Source organism: Cladophialophora immunda (genome assembly GCF_000835495.1).
Source record: "Cladophialophora immunda strain CBS 83496 unplaced genomic scaffold supercont1.1, whole genome shotgun sequence".
NCBI classification, from domain to species: domain Eukaryota; kingdom Fungi; phylum Ascomycota; class Eurotiomycetes; order Chaetothyriales; family Herpotrichiellaceae; genus Cladophialophora; species Cladophialophora immunda.
Window position 1 is genome coordinate 6673965 of NW_015622541.1, and position 19339 is coordinate 6693303.

The 19339-nt window shown below is 53.2% G+C and overlaps 9 protein-coding genes across 9 annotated transcripts; 6 read left to right on the top strand and 3 right to left on the bottom strand.

Moving 5' to 3' along the window:
- Positions 1-32: 32 nt before the first annotated feature.
- Positions 33-2699, bottom strand: PV07_01955 (uncharacterized protein). The gene has a single exon (XM_016388538.1). The coding sequence runs from the start codon at positions 2684-2686 to the stop codon at positions 1541-1543; it is 1146 nt and encodes a 381-aa protein (XP_016255466.1). The 5' UTR covers positions 2687-2699; the 3' UTR covers positions 33-1540.
- On the top strand, positions 635-927 carry PV07_01956 (uncharacterized protein; the record flags this gene model as incomplete). Its single annotated transcript, XM_016388539.1, has 2 exons — positions 635-822; positions 897-927. The coding sequence occupies 2 exons, from the start codon at positions 635-637 to the stop codon at positions 925-927; spliced, it is 219 nt and encodes a 72-aa protein (XP_016255467.1).
- Positions 2700-2976: 277 nt separating the features above from the next.
- On the top strand, positions 2977-4131 carry PV07_01957 (uncharacterized protein; the record flags this gene model as incomplete). The annotated part of the gene is made up of 1 exon (XM_016388540.1): positions 2977-4131. The coding sequence occupies one exon, from the start codon at positions 2977-2979 to the stop codon at positions 4129-4131; it is 1155 nt and encodes a 384-aa protein (XP_016255468.1).
- A 362-nt stretch (positions 4132-4493) lies between these two features.
- PV07_01958 (uncharacterized protein) lies at positions 4494-5330 on the top strand (the record flags this gene model as incomplete). The annotated part of the gene is made up of 1 exon (XM_016388541.1): positions 4494-5330. One exon carries the CDS (start codon positions 4494-4496, stop codon positions 5328-5330), a length of 837 nt encoding a protein of 278 aa, XP_016255469.1.
- A 378-nt stretch (positions 5331-5708) lies between these two features.
- Positions 5709-8131, bottom strand: PV07_01959 (uncharacterized protein). Its single transcript, XM_016388542.1, has one exon. It carries the CDS (start codon positions 7974-7976, stop codon positions 5931-5933), a length of 2046 nt encoding a protein of 681 aa, XP_016255470.1. The 5' UTR covers positions 7977-8131; the 3' UTR covers positions 5709-5930.
- Positions 8132-8615: 484 nt separating this feature from the next.
- Positions 8616-10295, top strand: PV07_01960 (uncharacterized protein). Its single transcript, XM_016388543.1, has one exon. It carries the CDS (start codon positions 8715-8717, stop codon positions 9495-9497), a length of 783 nt encoding a protein of 260 aa, XP_016255471.1. The 5' UTR covers positions 8616-8714; the 3' UTR covers positions 9498-10295.
- On the bottom strand, positions 10072-11450 carry PV07_01961 (uncharacterized protein). Its single transcript, XM_016388544.1, has 2 exons — positions 10637-11450; positions 10072-10527 (listed from the first exon to the last, which is right to left on the bottom strand). Exons 1-2 carry the CDS (start codon positions 11256-11258, stop codon positions 10274-10276), a joined length of 876 nt encoding a protein of 291 aa, XP_016255472.1. The 5' UTR covers positions 11259-11450; the 3' UTR covers positions 10072-10273.
- A 1456-nt stretch (positions 11451-12906) lies between these two features.
- On the top strand, positions 12907-15313 carry PV07_01962 (uncharacterized protein; the record flags this gene model as incomplete). The annotated part of the gene is made up of 9 exons (XM_016388545.1): positions 12907-13095; positions 13142-13248; positions 13300-13323; positions 13387-13507; positions 13555-13708; positions 13762-13981; positions 14033-14279; positions 14354-14375; positions 14425-15313. 9 exons carry the CDS (start codon positions 12907-12909, stop codon positions 15174-15176), a joined length of 1836 nt encoding a protein of 611 aa, XP_016255473.1. The 3' UTR covers positions 15177-15313.
- A 371-nt stretch (positions 15314-15684) lies between these two features.
- PV07_01963 (uncharacterized protein) lies at positions 15685-19266 on the top strand. The gene has a single exon (XM_016388546.1). It carries the CDS (start codon positions 15900-15902, stop codon positions 18834-18836), a length of 2937 nt encoding a protein of 978 aa, XP_016255474.1. The 5' UTR covers positions 15685-15899; the 3' UTR covers positions 18837-19266.
- The last annotated feature ends 73 nt before the right edge of the window (positions 19267-19339 follow it).

Sequence of the window (19339 nt, forward strand, 5' to 3'; positions counted from 1 at the left end):
TGTGATCGCTTTCACCAGAGTAGAGTCGAGGCGCGGAAAGGTGTCTTTCGGATTGTCTATGGACGGGATTCAACAGGTGCTCCGGACGCAGTACTCCCTGGGTAGGACGTCCTGGGTACACAGCTATCTAGCCAAGCTACATCAACCGCAAATCCAGATGGCGGGCGGGAAATGTATCTCTTTAAGCAGCTCAGGGCGAGACCCCACGCGCTGAAGCACTTGCTCTCGACGCCAAGGCAGAAAGGGAACCCATGTCGGGAGGAAGGACGTGATATACTAGACTATCTCAAGGTGGTCTATCAGTCACTCATTCACCTTCACGTGATGGCTGTGAAGGAAGAGAGGAAGGAAGGAAGACGAGGCCAAAGTGAATCAGGTTGGTTGGTGCTGTACAGGAGTCCAACTGAGTGAAGATGGACGTACTACCAGTAACAACACCAACACCAACACCAACACTAACACCAACTGGCGTTCGACGTCCATTGTTGACGAGGGTGAGGCATTTCTGAAAACTGACGGCCAACACATCTCCTGCACTCACTGTATCGCGACCTCACGGACTCTCCCTCACCGAGACGCGCCTGCGGGATCAGATCATCTGTTGGGTGCGACAGGATGGGTGTATCAGGCGACAATGACGATTCTCATGGTCATGGCTCGCTCACTGAGTCTGGTTCGAATAACTCGGCACAACAAGCCGAATCACAAAGCCGACATTCCAGCTTACGAAGGGCGATACTACCCGAGAGCAGAGACCATCAGAGTCTGGTCCAGCATGCTCGAGAAGCTCTTCTGGTGCTGGGCTGCGAATGGGAGTCTCAGGTATGTGGTTCGCCCTCCCACAACTGCTCTGCTTCCTGTTAGCACTTGCCTCTGACACGGTTCGCAATATGCAGCACCCAACCGTTCCCGAGGATGTATCTGTAGCGCGTGCAAGTGCGGCATCAAGACGAGGCTCTGGTCACTACCGCCGAGACAGTCCTTCTGGAGGCGAAGGAGAGGAAGAGCATCATGAAAGGGACACAGGAAAGAATATCAATGGTGTCGGCGTGGGCGGCAACGACCCAGACGGCGGCGGTAGAAGCAGGCGCGGCAGATCTCAGGCGATGCAGCGAGCGACCGGTGACCGATGTGAGCGCTGCATCCTCCAGCGCAAGAGATGTGACGCTGTGAAGCCTGTCTGCGGCAGCTGCGCGAGGAGGAAGCGCGACCCCGATTGCCAGTGGCCAGGTGCCGTGACACGGCGCCAACTGCAGGCCGCGAGGCATCAGAATGCCACACCTTCATCTTCCGCCATGGCTTTTCACTGGCCCCAAGGGAGACCTGCCTGAAATGCCACGGTAAGGTCCAGAGCACCTGGGCGAAGGCTAAGGAGGGGATGTTCTTAGTGTTATCATTCCGGCACTCATTATTGGATACCTCATTTCCTTATGTGAACCAATGGGCCACGGTGCCATGATGCTGTCGTCAAAGGCCTGTCGTCCGAAAATAGGCTCGAATGGAGCGACTCAAACGTCGACCAGAGGCAGAATAAACAATATCACCATCCGTACTTGCTTCCAGCTTCCTTTTTATTCCTTCTGCCGGTTGCAAAGCTCTCCTCAAGTGCCTCTTTTTGGCCAGTAGCGGCACTCACGAGTTGCTTCAGGCTATGTTTTCCTGGAGCAATGGCGCGCACCGGATTGTGCTGGACTTGCTCCCCGCTTGCGCGCAGCACCTCGTTCGCTGCATATTCTTGATCTGTATTGAAGTTGACCACGTTGATGGCAGTACCGCCTGACTGGCCGCGGCGCCCGAACAGCTGCCTCCGGGCTGCTTTTGAGAGATTCAAATCGGCAGCGATGGAGTCAAGGGATTGAGCTTCAGAACCGGCTGATCCATGGACGGGGTCTTCTGTTGACGTTGTTTGGACGGTCTCGTCAAGTGGTTCGTCCAGGAACTCGACGATCTCGTCCTCGTCTTGTTGAGCCTGAGGCTGTTGCGCCGTCGTTGTCTCTCCGCCCATGGAGAAGAGGCTGACTTTCTTCGGTGGCAAAGAAGGTTCGGCTGCCAGCGATGTCGCAGAAGATATATCCCTGAGCGCATGGTGTCCTGCTCTGATGGCCGGTCTCGGACCATCGACTTTCCTTTTTGTCTTCTTATTGTTTCGTGCCACGGAGAGGGGTTTGAACATGAAGGGATTTCCTTGTATTGACTGTTCCTTCGGCACGTTTATCGCAGGCTCTGCGCGTTTCGGGATTGCAGGTATAGTCTCATCCGCCTCAGGGTTCGTGGTATTCCTTTGCTGCTCTTGTTCTGCAAACAGACTGCGCAACTCTTCATCTGCCTCTCTGCTGAAACCGGGCTCGGCGCCCGTCTTCAAGCTAAAGACTTTCCTCGTGGAAGGCTTTGAAGGGGCTTTGGTATCTGCATCCCGTTTGGGGGCAGGCAGCATCGCGTTGAACCCGCCGAATGTTCCTCCGCCGCCGCCGATTCGAGGTCGCTTCGGAGCAGGCTCTCCATCTGTATTGCCGTTTGTGGGTGTATCTTGTAGTTTGACTTGAATCTTTCTGGGGTTCGCTTTGTTGACAGTGAAGTTGGTGTTCGTGTTGCTCGCAATCTTCGTCGAAGGCTTGTCAGCTCTCGGTTGCGGTAGGACCTTCTCGTCCTCTGAGCCCTCCGAATCTGAGTATGCGACCAATGCCATTGTTACATGTCAGGATATCTCAGATGTATCGGAACAAGTCTAGGTGTAGCAGGCAGGAAGAACTTGACGTAGGCATAGAGATCACATGACCCAGTGCCACTGTTTTCCTGCGTCATTTCAACTTTGGACTCGTTAGCCTTTTGCCATCGAACCAAGTCTTTGATCTTTAGAGATCGACAAGAGTCATGCTTTGCCAGTCACCGAGGGAGGACATCATCTAATCAGCCATCAGCTATCAAATCTGGTACCTGGAGGCCGCCAGGGATACTGTGAGACGTCTTTCCCATCCCATGTTCACCTTCCGGGCATTCCAGCGAGCTGCCAATCAAGCAGCTCGCCGACGCTTCCAACACGGCTCCAATACTGTTCACGGATTCGGAAGAGGTCCACAGTTTCAGCCACGGCGACCAGCCTCCTGGGGTCCGAACTCGCGTTACAGGCGGTTTGGCGATGGAAATGGGTCTGGGCAGGGACAAGGGCAGGGCCAGCAATGGAGCAATTTTGGTCCCGTCTATCGCATGCAGTACATTTGGCGCAATTACCAGAGACCACTGACTGTGGTTGGGGTGGGCGGTGGGGTGTTCTATGTCTACAACCTCGAAGAGGTCCCGGTCACTCACCGACGACGCTTTAACATGATGTCTCCGGCGGCAGAGAAGGAATTCTTTGGTGGAGTGGGAATGTACAACTCTGTACTTCAAGAATTCCAGGGCAAAATCCTTCCGGCCGATCACCCTCTAACAATTCAAGTCGCCAAAGTGGTTGAAAAGCTACTTCCAACCACGCGCGGTCTGGCAGGCGACGATTGGCGGGTTCATGTCATCAATGACCCTCGAGAGAAGAATGCTTTTGTGATGCCGGGCGGGAAAGTCTTCGTCTTCTCGGGGATTCTACCTATTTGCCAGAGCGAGACCGGTCTTGCCGCCGTCTTGGGTCACGAGATCGCTCACAACGTCGCTCATCACGCCGCCGAAAGGGCCTCGAGGTCTAGTTTCGTCCTTCTTGCTGCTTGGGCGGTGTCTCTCATCTTTGACATTAGCGGCCACACCGGAAGGACTATCGCCGAATTGTTACTATCTCTGCCAAATTCAAGAACACAAGAAGCCGAGGCCGATCGCATTGGCCTTCTCATGATGGCTGAAGCTTGCTACGACCCCCGAGGAGCTTTGGATTTCTGGCAACGCATGAAGCAAGCATCAGAATTTGAACCTCCACAGTTCTTGTCCACCCATCCGAGCCACTACAACCGTGCCGAGCAGATCAAGAAGTGGCTTCCAGATGCCGAGAGAGTATATGCTGATACAGGTTGCGGCACTGCAAGCGGATATGAGGACGCGTTCAAGCAGGCTCTCACGTTCCAGGGACCCGGGGGAGAGCGCCAAGCTAGACAGCAGCAACGGCCGATAATTGTTGGGAGGAATGACGACGACGACGATTTCTTCTGAAGACGAGAGAAGATCTTTGTTGCGAAAAAAGATCGTTACTACTCTCTTCCCACGCTATATTTGGTCGGCCCATCCACTCCCTGCACAGTCCATCGGAACCTGCTCAGGCGTACATGATGCATGGGGGTACAGGACTCCAGAGAACCTCACATCATCACTACACGTGACATCCCGCTCCCTCATTGTACTTTATACTTTTATGCACGAACTCCGCACCAGCTACTGCTCTAGCTGCATCGATACTGACGTGGCAAGCGTGATCCAGCTGTGTATCTCCTCCCAACATATCCGTCGACTCTCACCTCATTCAAAAACTCCCAAAACGACCAGGTGTCGCTTTCATCTTCACGCCAAAAGCAATGATGGGCAAAACAGACGTCCCGGGAGTCGCACTCATTTCTGGCTCGGGCTCTGGCATCGGACGAGCAACAGCTCTAGCATTTGCGCACGCAGGTTGCACTCGTCTTGCGCTCCTCGACCTGAACGAAGAAGGTCTCTCGACCACCCAGAAACTCATCGAGGAGGCAGTTGGCAGCAACGCCTCTTTAAAAATCCACATTTACAAGTGTGATGTTTCCAACCCAGATAGTGTCACGCAGGCCTACGCCGACGTCAAAGAAACATTCGGTCGTCTCGACTATGCCGTACACTGCGCAGGGATCATCCTCTTTGGCCGCTCGACCGACTTCCCCCTCGAGGATTTCGACAGGCAGAACACGGTGAATTACCGCGGCTTGTGGCTGTGTTCTCGCGAAGCCCTACGGATTATGCGCACTCAATCCCTGGATTGCGATGCATACCCCGAAGCCCACATTTCCCCGACTCGCGCCCAGCGTGGGAGCATTGTCAATATCTCCTCCGGCCTCGCATTGTCATCGCAGTCCAACTGTCCTGCATACAGCGGCGCCAAAGCCGGTGTTTTGGCAGTCACTCGCTCAGATGCGATCGACTATGCGTGTGAACGTATCCGGGTGAACGCTGTGTTGCCCGGGATCGTGGATTCCCCAATGACAAACCCGGACCCTGCAACCAGGGAGTGGCTCGAAAAGAACCCGGTCCAGAGCACGCCGATGAGGAGATTCGGAGTGCCGGAGGAAATCGCGGACGTTTGCGTCTTTTTGGCGGGCAACAAGGCGAGCTTTGTCACCGGCGCGGGCTGGAGTGTTGACGGTGGGTTCATTGCAGGGACGGCATATTGAACAAGCAGACCATTGAATGGATAGTAGCCCTTCCTCGATCTACCATGGAGGAAGCCGCTTTCTGCCGAACCAGAATTGTTCCTCTTGTCTTCGGTCTTGTCACTTTGTCTTCTCCAGTGGACAAGTCATCTCCGTCCAGCACAAGGACGGCTCTAGCTAGTTGGTGAATCGGCCACACTTCCCTCCGCTCCCTCCCTTGTCCATCATACATATGACAGTTCCCTAGTCGTCGCTATTTCGCCGGACGTAGTCGAGACAGAAGTGCGCAGATGAAGGGTATAGACGGCCGAGAGCAGCCCGAGCATGCAGCCTAACTACGTAACTACGTAACTACCTATTCAAATTCGAGTATCCAGAAGACTCGCGTTCGTGAAATGGCGCAGACTGTGGCGCAAAAAAGCCTTCATGTGCTATCTGGATGTTGTGATGCCAACGGCACTGCGACTGTACAAGCATGTGCAAAATGAAGGGGTATAAATGTGCTCCGTTGACTTCAGGGGGCATGGTATTGTCGCTCTGCGTCGACCATCCCTCGTCCAACCCCTGTCCCCGGGGATGTTTTACCTTGGCTCACTAACACTGCCCTCTACTCTAATAGACCTAGATCAGTTGCGCCCCCGGGTGAGGTGGGCTCGCAGCGGGACTCCTTTCAGCCTCGATCTTGGTCCGCAACATCCTCACATAGACGCTCTGACTGTTGGGACTCGCGCTCAGCAGGTCGAACAGACACCGGAGCTCCTCGCTGTCCGACCAGTTGGTGTTGGCGATCGTCAGCGCATCCATCAGCGTGTATGCGATCTCGAACAGCTTTTCAAAGATGCCGAGCCCGTGGACGAGGATCGCGTTGGGTGTCAAGTCGCCGATCGCGGCGCACAGGTCCTTCGCTATGGCGATCGGGTAGGTCGAGGAGAAGATGGGGTCGGCGGCGCTGTAGCTGATCAGGCCCTGGCGCATGGATGCTTGCCAGAAGATTAAGCGCAACCACTGGTGCGTGATGAGGACGTCGGCCTTTTGAATGTCCGTCATGGCGAAATGGTCGAAAGACATTTCGTTCAGTGAGTGTTGGATTGCCGCCACGTTGTCGTAGGGCTCGTACCCCGACGATGCGGTTTCAAGGGGAGTGGTGCTCCAGAGCTGGACAAACTTCTCGTCAAGGATAGAGAAGAGATTGACCAGGGCGGAGAATCCTGCCAGAATGATTCCGTCCTGCTCATCGAAATATTCGCTGGAGAGAATTGGCAAGCGGGGAATTTGGGCGATCTTGTTGCGGAGGATGGCGAGGCCACGTTCTGTGATGAAGAGCAAGGCGAAGGTCCGTCTGGAACAGATCGCCTGGATCTCATCCATGCCGAAATAGGTGGATTCGAGGTGTAGGCCTTGTTCGAAGGCCATAGAAATGGCCTCCCGGAGGTACAAATCATGCGCCCGAGGCTTTTTGAGTTCGAACAGCGCAACGCAAATGTGGTAACTGGCTTGTATTGACAGAAGTGTAGCAGACTCTGCCCAATCATATTGGCATCTAAGAAGAAAGCACAACTCCACGAACTGCTTTCCAAGTTGCATTTTCCTATCCAACGGAAGATCTGACTGGGGAGCCGCGTGCAGAACGGTGTTGGCGCAAATTGACAAGATCAAGATTTTCTCTTCATTAGATAATTCATCGAAGCTATTGAGGCGTTGAATAAATGAGCCCTCGTGGATCGTAGGTCGTATGGGGTAGAGGTGTCTGAAATACTGCGCAATGCACTGAGTCATAAGGCGGGCCGATAAATCGAACTCTGTTGCTAATACTTGTATCTGATGTGGACTTTGGAGATCTCCAGAGTCGCTTCGATACAAAAATTTTGGTCCATGTAGTGGCATCGGCGAGCTCGTGGTGGTGAAAGTTGGAGAGGGAGCGTTTGTGGGAGCACGATTCAATATAGCCTCGAGGGAAGTGGGCTTGGTGAGAGGGGTCGAAGCCCTTGACGGGGTTTGCGCATTCGACCTTGGAGGAACTGTATGCGGAACAGGAGGGTACGTCTCCTGGAAGATTTCTTGAGCCAGATCCCTTATTGACATGTATCCATGGGGCGAAAGAGGGGTTTGGAACTGCAGAAGTTCCGACGCTTGCATCTGCCATGATGCTGGGAACTGAATGCCTGCTTGCGCAAATTCGGTATGCGAAGTCGGATCAAATTCTGTGCCATTCTGAATGATGGGAACAGATCTAGGGACAGCCGACGGTCCCGAGGTCGGGCCATACGTGTCGCCAAAATACGAACTGGTGGGAGAGCTTAACGACGAGGCCAAAGGACTGTCGTTTGTCACGGCTCTGTTGAAAGATGGCATTTGTAGTTGCAACTGGGGCAAGTCGAGTGGTGGGAATGTTTGTTCTGATGGCGAGGTCGCCTGGCTTTCGTCTCGCAATCTTGCGAGAACAGAACCTGATCCCTTCTTTGGCCCCCTCTTCTTTCGCGCAATCTCTCTTGTGCACCTCAGTCCTGCCGATATGCACCGTTCGCAGACCTCTTCTTTGGAGCATTTTACTTTCCTCCTCCTGCAAGCGTCACAAGGCAGGAGAGTTTGGTGTGATTCCGCCGTGGCCAGCGCGCCAGCGCCAGCGCGGTCTTCGAGGGCGTCTGCCATCTGAGTGAGGTTGTCCATGAGAGTATTTGACTGCAATGGGGATGTTTGCGAGAGAGGGTGGCCAGACACCAATTCCTTCTGGCCTTCGATTCAAGGACTGATCGTTGGCGGTGGAGTCATTGGATTGGATTGTTGGGACCGACGCAGCCCGACTCCATCATTCCGAAAGGTAGTGGAAAACGCTGTGAAGCTCGATAAGAGGAGGCTGGGTGTGTAATAGCTGAACTGATTCCTAATCAAGACGGAGAGCGAGGTGGGTGCAGAAGAGAAGAGAAGAACGCCTTCTGGGCAGCGCCGAGAACATGTGCGTCGTGTGATTTGAAGGCCATGGCGAGGCATTCCCAACACCCCTCATCCCCCGGAAAAGTAATGCGTTTGTGTTTGGCGTGGGGGTGTGCCTAACCAGGCGAGTCGGCTGCCAATAAGTTGGATCGAGGGAGGGGTAAAAGCTGGGGAGAGCTACCCAGTTATTACCTAGGCATTCAAATTAGCTATCCCGGGGGAGGTGGATAGGGGCAACCGCCAACAACTACCTACCTGGGCACCTTGGTGGTAATAAGCTTAACTATTTTTGGTGGGCAGCAGGCCCCCAGCACCTGATCAGCGCTTTGCAAGGCTCGGGCTCTTTCCATCTGCTCCTCCTCGTGCATGCGAATTATAAACTTCCCGCATCCGCGTTCCTTTCCAGCAGATCGATCGTCACGGCAAGCAAAGGTACTTACAACAGCCTTTCTGAACCCTTCCTACCATTCAAACATGGCATCGGCTGTGGCCATGGCCACTTCGCCTCCTTTTACGCTCGACGCCGGCACCGCTTTCTCCCTCGCCGTCGCCTTCTCGCTGATGCCCTCAGCTCAAATACTGGCCGCCTTTGCTTTGCCCAAGTCCACGCCTCGAAAGCTCTATTACCTCTTCCTGTGGCATGCCTATGATTTTCTCACGCATTTTATCATCGAGGGCAGCTTCCTGTACCATTGCTTCTTTTCATATGAGCAATTGCCGCCGCAAACCGCCGATGTCTCGCATCCAGCGTCTTGGGGCGGGGAGCCGCAAGCCTACCTGTACAATCGCCCCGACCGTCGTTATGGTGCCCAATACTCCCAAGGCCCCATGGCTAGACTGTGGCAGGAATATGCAAAAGCTGATCGAAGATGGGGAGGTGCAGACCTGAACGTCATATCGCTGGAGATTCTCACCGTTGGTCTGGCTGGTCCGGCTGCCGTGTACATCTGTTATCTGGTCTCGAAGGTTGCGAACACCACGGATGAAAGCATCAAAAATCGATATCAACCCCGGCTCTGGTTGACAGCAGTCATTCTCGCAACTGGAGAGTTGTATGGAGGGTTCATGACGTTCGCACCAGAGTGGTTAAGCGGCAACAACGCACTTGCTGGCGACGACCCCGTCTATCTCTGGCTATACTTGGTCTTTTTCAACATGTTGTGGGTCTTCATACCTTTCTGGGTTCTGTATGCGGCCTTCCAAGAGATCTCCGCAGCCTTTGCGATGAAAAGTGTATCCGCCAGGAAGACCAAATGAGCCTTGTACTTTGCCTTGTACTTTGGACCAAGAAGCAAAATGAAACCCGGAATTGAAATCAATCAACTTCACTACTGGTAGTGCCTCAGGAATGTTAAGCGTCACTTCTCCCGCAAAGCCAGTCATTCTGTACACCACCAACTATTCTGCTTCGGATCACGCCTACATATTTTTCAGCGGCCAAATTTGTGTCAACATTTCCCAATTCGAAAGAAGTCAACAGCAGCAATGAGACCCCAAAAGCTACACTTCGAGTCTGAAATGTGTTTTAAGGGTTCATGTTCTATCTGGTTTGGTGGGCGGGGCCTTTCCCCTCCTCTATAATTGTATGTGCTTGCTGTTACCAAAGGTAGTATTAGATTCACATTATCATTCTATGATATATGTGAACATCTAGTACCATCTTCAGGTAGCGGGGGGTCTCGCCATACCATTATGCAACAATTGGATCTCAGGGTTGTGATGCTCCTCTCGGAGTATCAACATACAAGAGAAGAGATCCAATTGTTAAGAGGAGCGGAAAGGTAACATCAGAGCCGGTGGGATTTGAACTTTTTGTCCCCTGATACATATGGTAGGGTAGTTCAATCCATCCTCTGGCAGAACATGATTTTTATTTTTGATCTCAGATATACAATTTTCTGTTCGCCAATGTTAGTTGTGTGGGCTCCTGCGTTAGGTGAGGCAGAAGATACTCTATCCTCAGATCATATCTTCAGATTTGTATCAGGCATGAGCCGTGCCCTCTCACAGCGCCTCCTAAATCCTGACTCTCTTTATTGTCTTTGCCTTGTAGGTACCCGCAACATGCCAACCACGGGAGCCACCTTCAGATCCTCATCAGGTACATCAACGTCGATGGTCAACACTGCTTTCCAGCCGTTGCGTTCGTACAGCCTAATCCCAGCCGGACGCGCAAACAACCATGAAACGATATTTTCCCTGTCGGCAACTTCAACGCCCCAGTCAAGCAGCTTTTGGCCGATGCCCTGCCGTTGATACGATGGATGGATCGTCAGCCAGTGTAGATCTGCCCACGCAGATTGCTAGCGTCAGCGCTTGTGCTAAGTGTACATAAGGGGAACGCGTCCTCAAGATTGAGAAACCGGGCGCCGACTGGGAATCGTGTCTTGACCTACACAAATGTCTCTTCCCTCTGATGGCCCCGACGTACGCATTGCCTAGTTTCCGGGCCAACTCGGCGTCGGGATTTGCATAAAACGGCTTTGGCTTTCCTCCTGGGCCAGCTGCGCCGTCGCCGCTGATCCCAGGGGTGGCTGTGGTTAGGACGTCGGTCGCGCTTTCAGCGTCGATGCCTTCGGAGATCGGCACATTGGTGATGCTTGTCGCGACGGTCGCGTCCTCGGTCGTCTCGTTCTTTGGTGCGAACGGGTCCATCTTGGGCACTTCGACGTATCCCTTCCGCCATAGTGTGAAGCCTACCATGACTTCTTCCTCTCCTTGAACTTCGTTGTTCGGTACCTCGGCAGTGGAGTTGAGATCTGCGGTTCGATCTTTCCTGGGGGCGGGTGACACAACTGCCTTGAAAATAAAGAAGCGGCCGCGATCGTCTCGGATCGCGTCAGTTAACTTCTCAACGGTATTATCGTATACACTCTTGCTGTACCGGTTCCGAAACTCGTGCAAGCCATCTGGTTTCAAGGCTGCGTCGGCAAGCTTTGCGCAGACGGGGATGTCGGCCTCGGAGGTGATTGGTTTGATCACTATCCCGGCCAGCCCCTGTGAGGAAGAAGACGCCATATTTCTGAGCAAAGTACAAGAGTCTCGGCTGCATATGCTGGGAAGAGGCTCCTTTTGTCGCGGTCGGGCTTGTCAAAGTTATAGAGAATGAGGTTCCAGGCAACGATATTTCACTCAACAACCGCAAACACAGAAATCAAAGGCAACAAATGCCCCAGGACACGGTGTTCGGACCCTTTGCATTCGTCTTCGAGGCATGATCACGGCTTTGGGAAGAAGTTATGTTCAACTGAAGACTAGAAATTATGACTCCTCAGGTCAATCGCTGGCCAATCATATTCTTTCCGCATTCGACCTCGATCGAGTCGTCCAGGCTGCGATGAATGAGAGCCTACCCTCCCAAAGAGAGGCTATAAAGACAAAACAGGCGACTTTGATTCTGGGCAAAATGAGGATTCTTTTAATTCTCACCCCAGCGCAGCGTGTGAATTGTGACGAGTCGGGAACTTCGCAGTCGCTGGGCTGCCTAGCGGCATCGGTCAGCCTCGCTTACAGCACAAGTCAACCCATTGCATTTTAGCAAAGGCTTCAAAGAAGTACATCGTTGCAATAGTGTCATCCCCTAGAAGCTCATCACCTCCACGAACATTGTAGAAGGGAGCATTGGGGGGAGGTCTGATGGCAGATTGATGCGCAGTGGTAGGAGGTTAGGTCAAGCTGTATGAAATCAATCAGGTTGTGATTGAGTACCCCAGCTCTGTGGATCCTACCACCTGAACTGCAACCCTTTTCCACTCTTCGTGGGTCTTGTGAAGCACCCAATGTAATTTTATTGGTGATCCACAAAGACACATGAGAGGGCTCGCTGGTGGTGAGGCTGCATGATCAGCAACTGAATGCCAACACGTGTCGACGATCCGGCGAGAGGTCAAAGGGTTCGTTTCGGACGTGGAGATGAATTGGGATATACAGTGCGCTGCGAGATCCACGCCCGAGTCATGGATACTGGATACACGGCACGCGCCCTGGCGTCTTGGGTTAGCATCGGATATGTGGTGCAGCGAAACAGCCAGCTCCCTTGACTCTCGCTGAGAGATATCCCGAGTGCGGTTGTGTGTGCAGACCTCGAGCGTTGTATAGATTGGTGCGCTTGACTGATTCTAAGCAGGCGACGTTGCATCGATCAACATAAGAGTATTTGATGTGAGGGGAAAAGTTATGGTACCATCAATAGACGAGAGCAGGCATGATCGACAGTCTGTTGCATTCAGGCCTCCACGAGGTTGGGCTTTGCCGTGCCTTGATAGCCGTGGTGGAACAGTGCCATAGTGCTAGAATTTTGAGAGGGAAGATGATCTCCACCGTTGGCAACCTGTCCCTGAACTGAATGCGGTCAGTGGCGCAGATGACGCACAAGGGCCTTTCGCAGGGAGGCGCCTTTTAGCTTCGTCGATCCCCGAGCCAAGAGGAGCTAAAGACATGCTAATGAGAGCCAAGACAGAAACAGTGATCCGGATTGGCCAGAGTGGTGGGGTGGCGTCTACACAACTGGGAACAAGCATCAGACGCCTATTCGACGAGCAGCCTCGAGTGATGGTCCACTACATCATCCATCCTGCCTCTGCCTTCTCCAGCTTCTACCCCCGTCTCTCCACAACCCCTAGACGAGACTGCACCAGGGTGTGTCAAATCATGGAAGCAGGGCGCAATGAGGTGGCACCATGTAACATTTCTCCGCAAGAGGTCACCGGAACACCCTGATGCCGTTCTCTACCACATTACAGATGCAAATCTCGTCCAATACCTCGAGATGTTCGGGCCCAGTTCGCTGCCCGTGTGGGAATACAAGTATACCCCTTCTGGCGCCTACCGTCGGTCGTTCCTCTTCCCATCTCTGGTGAACCCTTCGAGACTCCTTTTCTGTCCCCTGATCAGGTCGACAGCAGCCGGTCGCCATCATGTATCAGATAGGCAATATCTATTTCATCACAGCCATCGCCGTGATCGGCGGTGGTCTGTTTGGCTTCGATATCTCGTCGATGTCTGCTATGTGAGTAACGATTGTACATGCCAACAGACGGCCCTTGCTAATTTCCACCAGCATCGGCACGAACCAATACAAATGGTACGAACATGCACTCTGAACTATGCTGTCGAATGCTATCCAGGAACTGATTGATTCTCCCAGCTATTTCAACCAGGGCCCTAATGGACCTCCTCAGTGCTCCGGCCCGAGATCCGACGTCCAGGGTGGCATTACTGCTGCCATGCCTGGAGGCTCATTCATTGGCGCTTTGGCATCTGGATTTGTACGTCTCAGGTGCAGATGTTGTGACTTATACTGACGTTGTGAAAGTTGTCAGATATCTTTGGTCGAAAGAAGGCCATCCAGATCGGCGCCGTCATCTGGTGCATTGGTTCCATCCTGGTCTGCGCTTCTCAGAACATAGGCATGCTCATCGTGGGCCGTTTTATCAATGGATTTAGCGTCGGTATTTGTTCAGCTCAAGGTACATCTATCACCGTTTATCATCTTGAAGATCTGTGGCTGACACCCCTTGAGTTCCTGTCTATGTGTCCGAATTGGCGCCTCCTAGCAAGCGAGGAAGAGTGGTGGGAGCTCAACAATGGGCAATCACCTGGGGTATTCTGATCATGTTCTACATCAGCTACGGCTGCAGCTTTGTCTCCGGAGCGGCGGCGTTCCGCATCCCGTGGGGTTTGCAAATGATTCCTGCCATCATTCTTTTCTTTGCATTGTTCCTCCTTCCAGAAAGTCCCAGGTATAACCACCCGTCTTGAGTCGCCGTGGACTATAGCTGACGTCGTCGTAGATGGCTTGCACGCAAAGATCGCTGGGAAGATTGCCACAACGTTCTCGCCCTGGTGCATGCAAAGGGCAACCGCGAGGCTCCCTTCGTCCTCCTCGAGCTCAACGAGATCCGAGAGATGTGTGAATTTGAGCGAAGGAACGCCGATGTTAGCTACCTTGAGCTCTTCAAACCAAATATGATCAACCGAACGCACATCGGTGTTTTCACTCAGATCTGGTCTCAGCTTACCGGAATGAACGTTATGATGGTAAGTTCTCCTTCTCCACAGAAACGCTTTATATTCCCATTCTCGTTGAGAGCATATGCTAAGAGATTGCCTAGTACTACATCACCTACGTCTTTGGTAAGAAGCCTTGGTTAGCATTCTTGAGAATCACTAACGTGGATTATAGGCATGGCTGGTCTCTCCGGCAATACCAACCTGGTGGCCTCGTCAATCCAATATGTCATCAACGTCCTCATGACCATCTTCGCACTCGTGTTTATCGATCGATGGGGACGTCGCTGGCCCCTGATCATTGGCTCTACCTTCATGGCCATTTGGATGTACGCCAATGCTGGTTTGTTGGCCTCTTACGGTAAACCAGCACCTCCGGGAGGAGTCGACCACGTCTCAGAGGAGTCCTGGCAAATCCACGGAGGTGCAGCCAAAGGTGTTATTGCCTGCACATATTTGTTCGTGGCATCATTTGCACCGACTTGGGGACCTGTCTCGTGGATCTATCCGCCTGAGCTGTACCCTCTTCGCGTACGAGGCAAGGCCGTGGCCCTGACAACCTCTGCCAACTGGATCTTCAACTTCGCGTTGTCGTACTTTGTTCCTCCGGCCTTTGTCAACATTAAGTGGAAGGTCTACATCATCTTTGGCGTCTTCTGTACGGTCATGACAATCCACGTCTTCTTTTTCTTCCCTGAAACCGCCGGCAAGACGCTTGAAGAGGTCGAGGAGCTCTTTATGAGCGACGTCAAACCATGGAATACCCACGTCAACTACCAGAACATCAAGAGGGAGGAGCGAGGTGAAGTCGATACTGAGAAGCGACTGAGCTACGCTGTTCACCGGGAACGTGGTCACAGCGATCATACTGAGCATACTGAGGTCGGTCAGCAAACTCAGGAGATTGCAAAGAGCGAGGCTGCATGATTCAATTGCACCCATACAACACCGACAACCGGGTCGATCAGTCCCCGCCACTTCCTCTGACGTGAGGATGCCCGATTACAACAGCTTTGAAACAAACAGATGGGTTTTGATATGAAGCAGAAGCGCGGTTGTTATCGTAGGACAGCTGGAGGAAAGATTAGCAGATTTGAGTAGTCTGTGCAGAGACTCACAACTGTGGTAGCCCACGAGAGAATTGAGGATAATTTTTTTCCCTTCTGCTTACTCGCTCTGGAGAGGCGCATCAAAAGGCAATGCATCAGAGGCAGCGTTGCAGACCTCTCCAAAATAACGCCCAAGGATGCGAGGCACCCAGAGGCCCGCTGCGACCATGGACGCATCGAGGACCCAGATTTAGCTAGCGAACCGAGCTGCTCCAGTTAAAACCTCGGAGTGCCGCAACCCGCAAAGTAAAAATAACCGCCTTGGTTCTAAGGCTGGCAAAGTGTGAAGTTCGCCTCCGTGGAGTCTGGACTGGGCGCCCGTACAAGTCCACACCACCTGCGCAACACAGCTGAGCTCACTTTTGCCTTTTTCCAACTTGTCGTCGCCTTTTCGTTCATTACATGCTCTCTTCTTCCCTCGTTTCTGTCATAGCTCACTCGAGACGGTATATCAAGGATGCTACTGCCACAAGCGCACATTCCCCGAGGCTGAATCCGCAACAGCACTGCAATTATATCATGACCTCGACTCTATAAGCTCATGGCTGCCATCACCGAAGCCCCTGCCACAGGCCTTCTCAACCTTGAGAATGAGCTCGTCTGTTTCATTTGCACCGAGGTTCTCTATCAGCCTCTTACCCTTCTCGACTGCCTCCACACCTTTTGCGGCTCGTGTCTGAAAGAATGGTTCTCGCACCAATACCGCAAAGCAAGCCACTCGCGTGCCCCGCCCTCCGTAAATCCATACACCTGCCCGACATGTCGCGCTCCTGTCAAAAACGCCCGGCCCTATGCGAAGATAAATACCTTGCTGGAGATGTTCTTGATCGCAAACCCTGGCAGGGATAGGACTCCGGAAGAGAAGGCTGAGATGTCGCAGGCGTATAAACCAGGCGAAGAGATTCTACCAAAGATCGAGAACAATCGTAGGAGGGAGAGAAGAAGACGCGAAGAAGAGGATTCGGGATTGGGAGATTCACGGAATGCAGATGGCGCAAACGGCGAGAGAAGCAGACACGACCAACACCTGGACCCCGCTTCGGCTGACCGTAGACGGGGCACCAGCGGAAGTAGCAGAAGTCGGGAACGAAGAGACACAATGGAAAGGCAAAGAGATGCAGACCGTCGCCAGAGGCGTGAACAACAGCACACTTCAGATGTGGAATCCTCTCGACCCCGAACAGCAAGCTCTTCCCACTCCGCAGATCCCTCGTCCCTGTCTCCCCCACCTAGTTCACCCAGGCATCCCGAGGCTGTTGAAGCACGCCAAAGGGGTGCCCGGACCGTCGCTCATCAAGCAAGTCTAATATCCCTGGTCAGCGCCTCCGAGAGTGGCACTGGCACTGGCACTGGCGACAGTTTAGACGAGGCGCGACTCATGCAAGAGATTCTGGCTGAAGGCCTCTTGGATGGCATCAATATTGATGAACTGACCGAACAAGAACAGGACGCGCTTAGCGAGGCCATTGCTGAACGGATCAGGCAATTGCACCCAGAGAGACTTCGTCGACCAGGCACAGATGACAGTAGGCCCGACCCTCGCGGGGACACGACAAGGCCGCTGGGATCACAGGCTGACGAAACCGAGCGCCATTTCCGCCAGTCATCCAGGAACAACAATCGTGAACGGACGCAACCAAGTCCAAGATCGAGTCATAATGTGGTCATTGGAGGATCCAACACCCGACAGCCTACCGCTTCGTCCCAATCAGCAAATGACCAGTTATTGACGCTACCGCAGACTGCAGCTCACCGACGGCGAGCTTCTGATGAGACTCGAAGGTCCGAAAATTCTGTAATGAGAACAGATCGGACACCTCATCCTGCAGCGAGATCGGCGACAGATCTCTCCAACAGACCTCACTCGAATGCGGGTGGTGCGGATCGCCTCCAGCAACTCCAGCAGGGGCCACATGCGCAGAGATCTAATACGGAGCCCAGAACATCTCCGAGAGCCTCCGAAGTTTGGCAGGCTGCCGGTGGACGCCACATGTCCAGCCCGCCGCAAGTTGCTTCGCCCGCTCAACAGTCACCAAGGCCTGATTCTGTGCCGCCTCTCATGTCGAGTGTGGCAACCGGCCCCGTCCCAACTTCAATTCCCACCGTGGAACCCGAAGTTCGTGTTCCCGAGCCAACAGAGCTACCGGCAACGAGTGTCTCAACTAGGTCTGATGAACCATACGTCGCTTGCTCACGGTGTTCTCGTCCGAACATTCAGTATGAAGTCCACAAACACTGTGATGCTTGCAAAGTTGATATCTGTCTGCGGTGCTATAGAACTGGGCGTGGATGCAATCATTGGTTCGGTTTTTATCGCTCTGCCATGGTCAAATTCAACGCATCTCATCCGCCGAATCGCAACAGTCAGTCCATGGGCCTACCACACTTGCCAACTAGTCGACAATATGAGAAGCCCTCAGCAACTGCGGCACAATCGGGGCGGTACAATACGACTGCTAATGCTACTTCGCGTCTAAGAGAGGGCAACTTCTGCGATCGATGTGGCAGTTTTGCAAACGAATACTTCTGGTCATGTGACTATTGCAATGAAGGCGAGTGGGGATTTTGCAACGACTGTGTAGGGAGCAATCATTGCTGTGACCATCCCTTACTGCCCGTGGCCTACAAATCATGCGACCCGAACTTGACAAGCTCGAGATTCGGAGGAGGGCTGGGTGCTGCTACACTGAGCCCGTACAGCTCTGGTGGCCGCGACATCTCCCCAGCTCAGAGCGCAGCTTCGAGCGTCACTTCGGGAACTGGGCCTTATCCCGGTCTCCGCCCCGACTTTGTACCTTTAGCAGTTACAACCAATTGTGACATTTGCTCTCGACCAATTACATCTCAAGAGACCCGGTACCATTGCCCAACGCATCCGACGCCGACTCCGGAAAACGCTGGTCAGAAAGGCGACTACGATATTTGCAGCACTTGCTACCATAGCTTTGTTGAGACGGGGCGGATGAAGCGCGAAGATGGGCCGGATGGCTGGCGACTGTGCCCCGATGGGCACCGAATGATTGCTGTGGCTTTTGAACGGGACGAGGAAGGCAATGAGCGCAGAATCATCACCCGTGACATTGTGGGTGGTGTACAAATGACAGAGGCGGATGTGGCGGCGTGGAAACTTGCGATGAAAAATCTACACCGGGTCGACAGAGCAAACCTTTCCGCAGTGCGAGGCGACTGGAGCTGGCGAGAAGACGAAGCTGGTACACGACGCAAAACACGAGCTAGAACCTCCACCCTCCCACGCTCGGGAATGCAGCTCCCGCCGGACGGTGGCTGGGGCAAGACTTGCGTCGCCAGATGGGGTTACTACCCACCTCCCAACGATGATGGCAAGGCCAAGGACGAGCTGATGTTCCCCAAATATGCTAATATACGCGAGGTGGAGGAAATCAATGATGAATGGTGGTTTGGAGTATATGCAGGAGATGCAGGCGTCTTCCCAGCGGTGTTCGTGAACAGGGCTTGAGCATGGCGGACGTATGATGAACTATACGGCCACGACACTGAATTCTGGGATCATCATGAAAATTATTTGAGGGAGCGTGACCTTGGTTCTGATTTAATGTGGAATGTGTTATGACTTGGATATGGAAACCAGCCAGCGAGGACTAATGGCGGCTAGTTATCAGGCAGAGATACCAGGCTCTGAGCCTAGAGCCCGGGGCAATGGAAGTGCAGTATCCATCGCGCTGACATTCTCTTTCCGATCCTGGTCATCTGTTTCGCAATGTAGAAAGATCAAGATGGAGACTTGGACTTTCATACTTGGCCATAGGGGTAATATTAGTTAAGGCCTCCTACGATCGATTACAGCGGCAAGTCCAAGAGGCTTGGGATGCGATAGGAGAAGACACACTGGAAGGCCTGATAGATACTATGCCACCACGCTCTCAGGCTGTTATAGACGCCTAGGGCGGCCACACTGAACACTTCGAAGCGCGCCACTGAAATCGCCTAATCAGGTTTAGT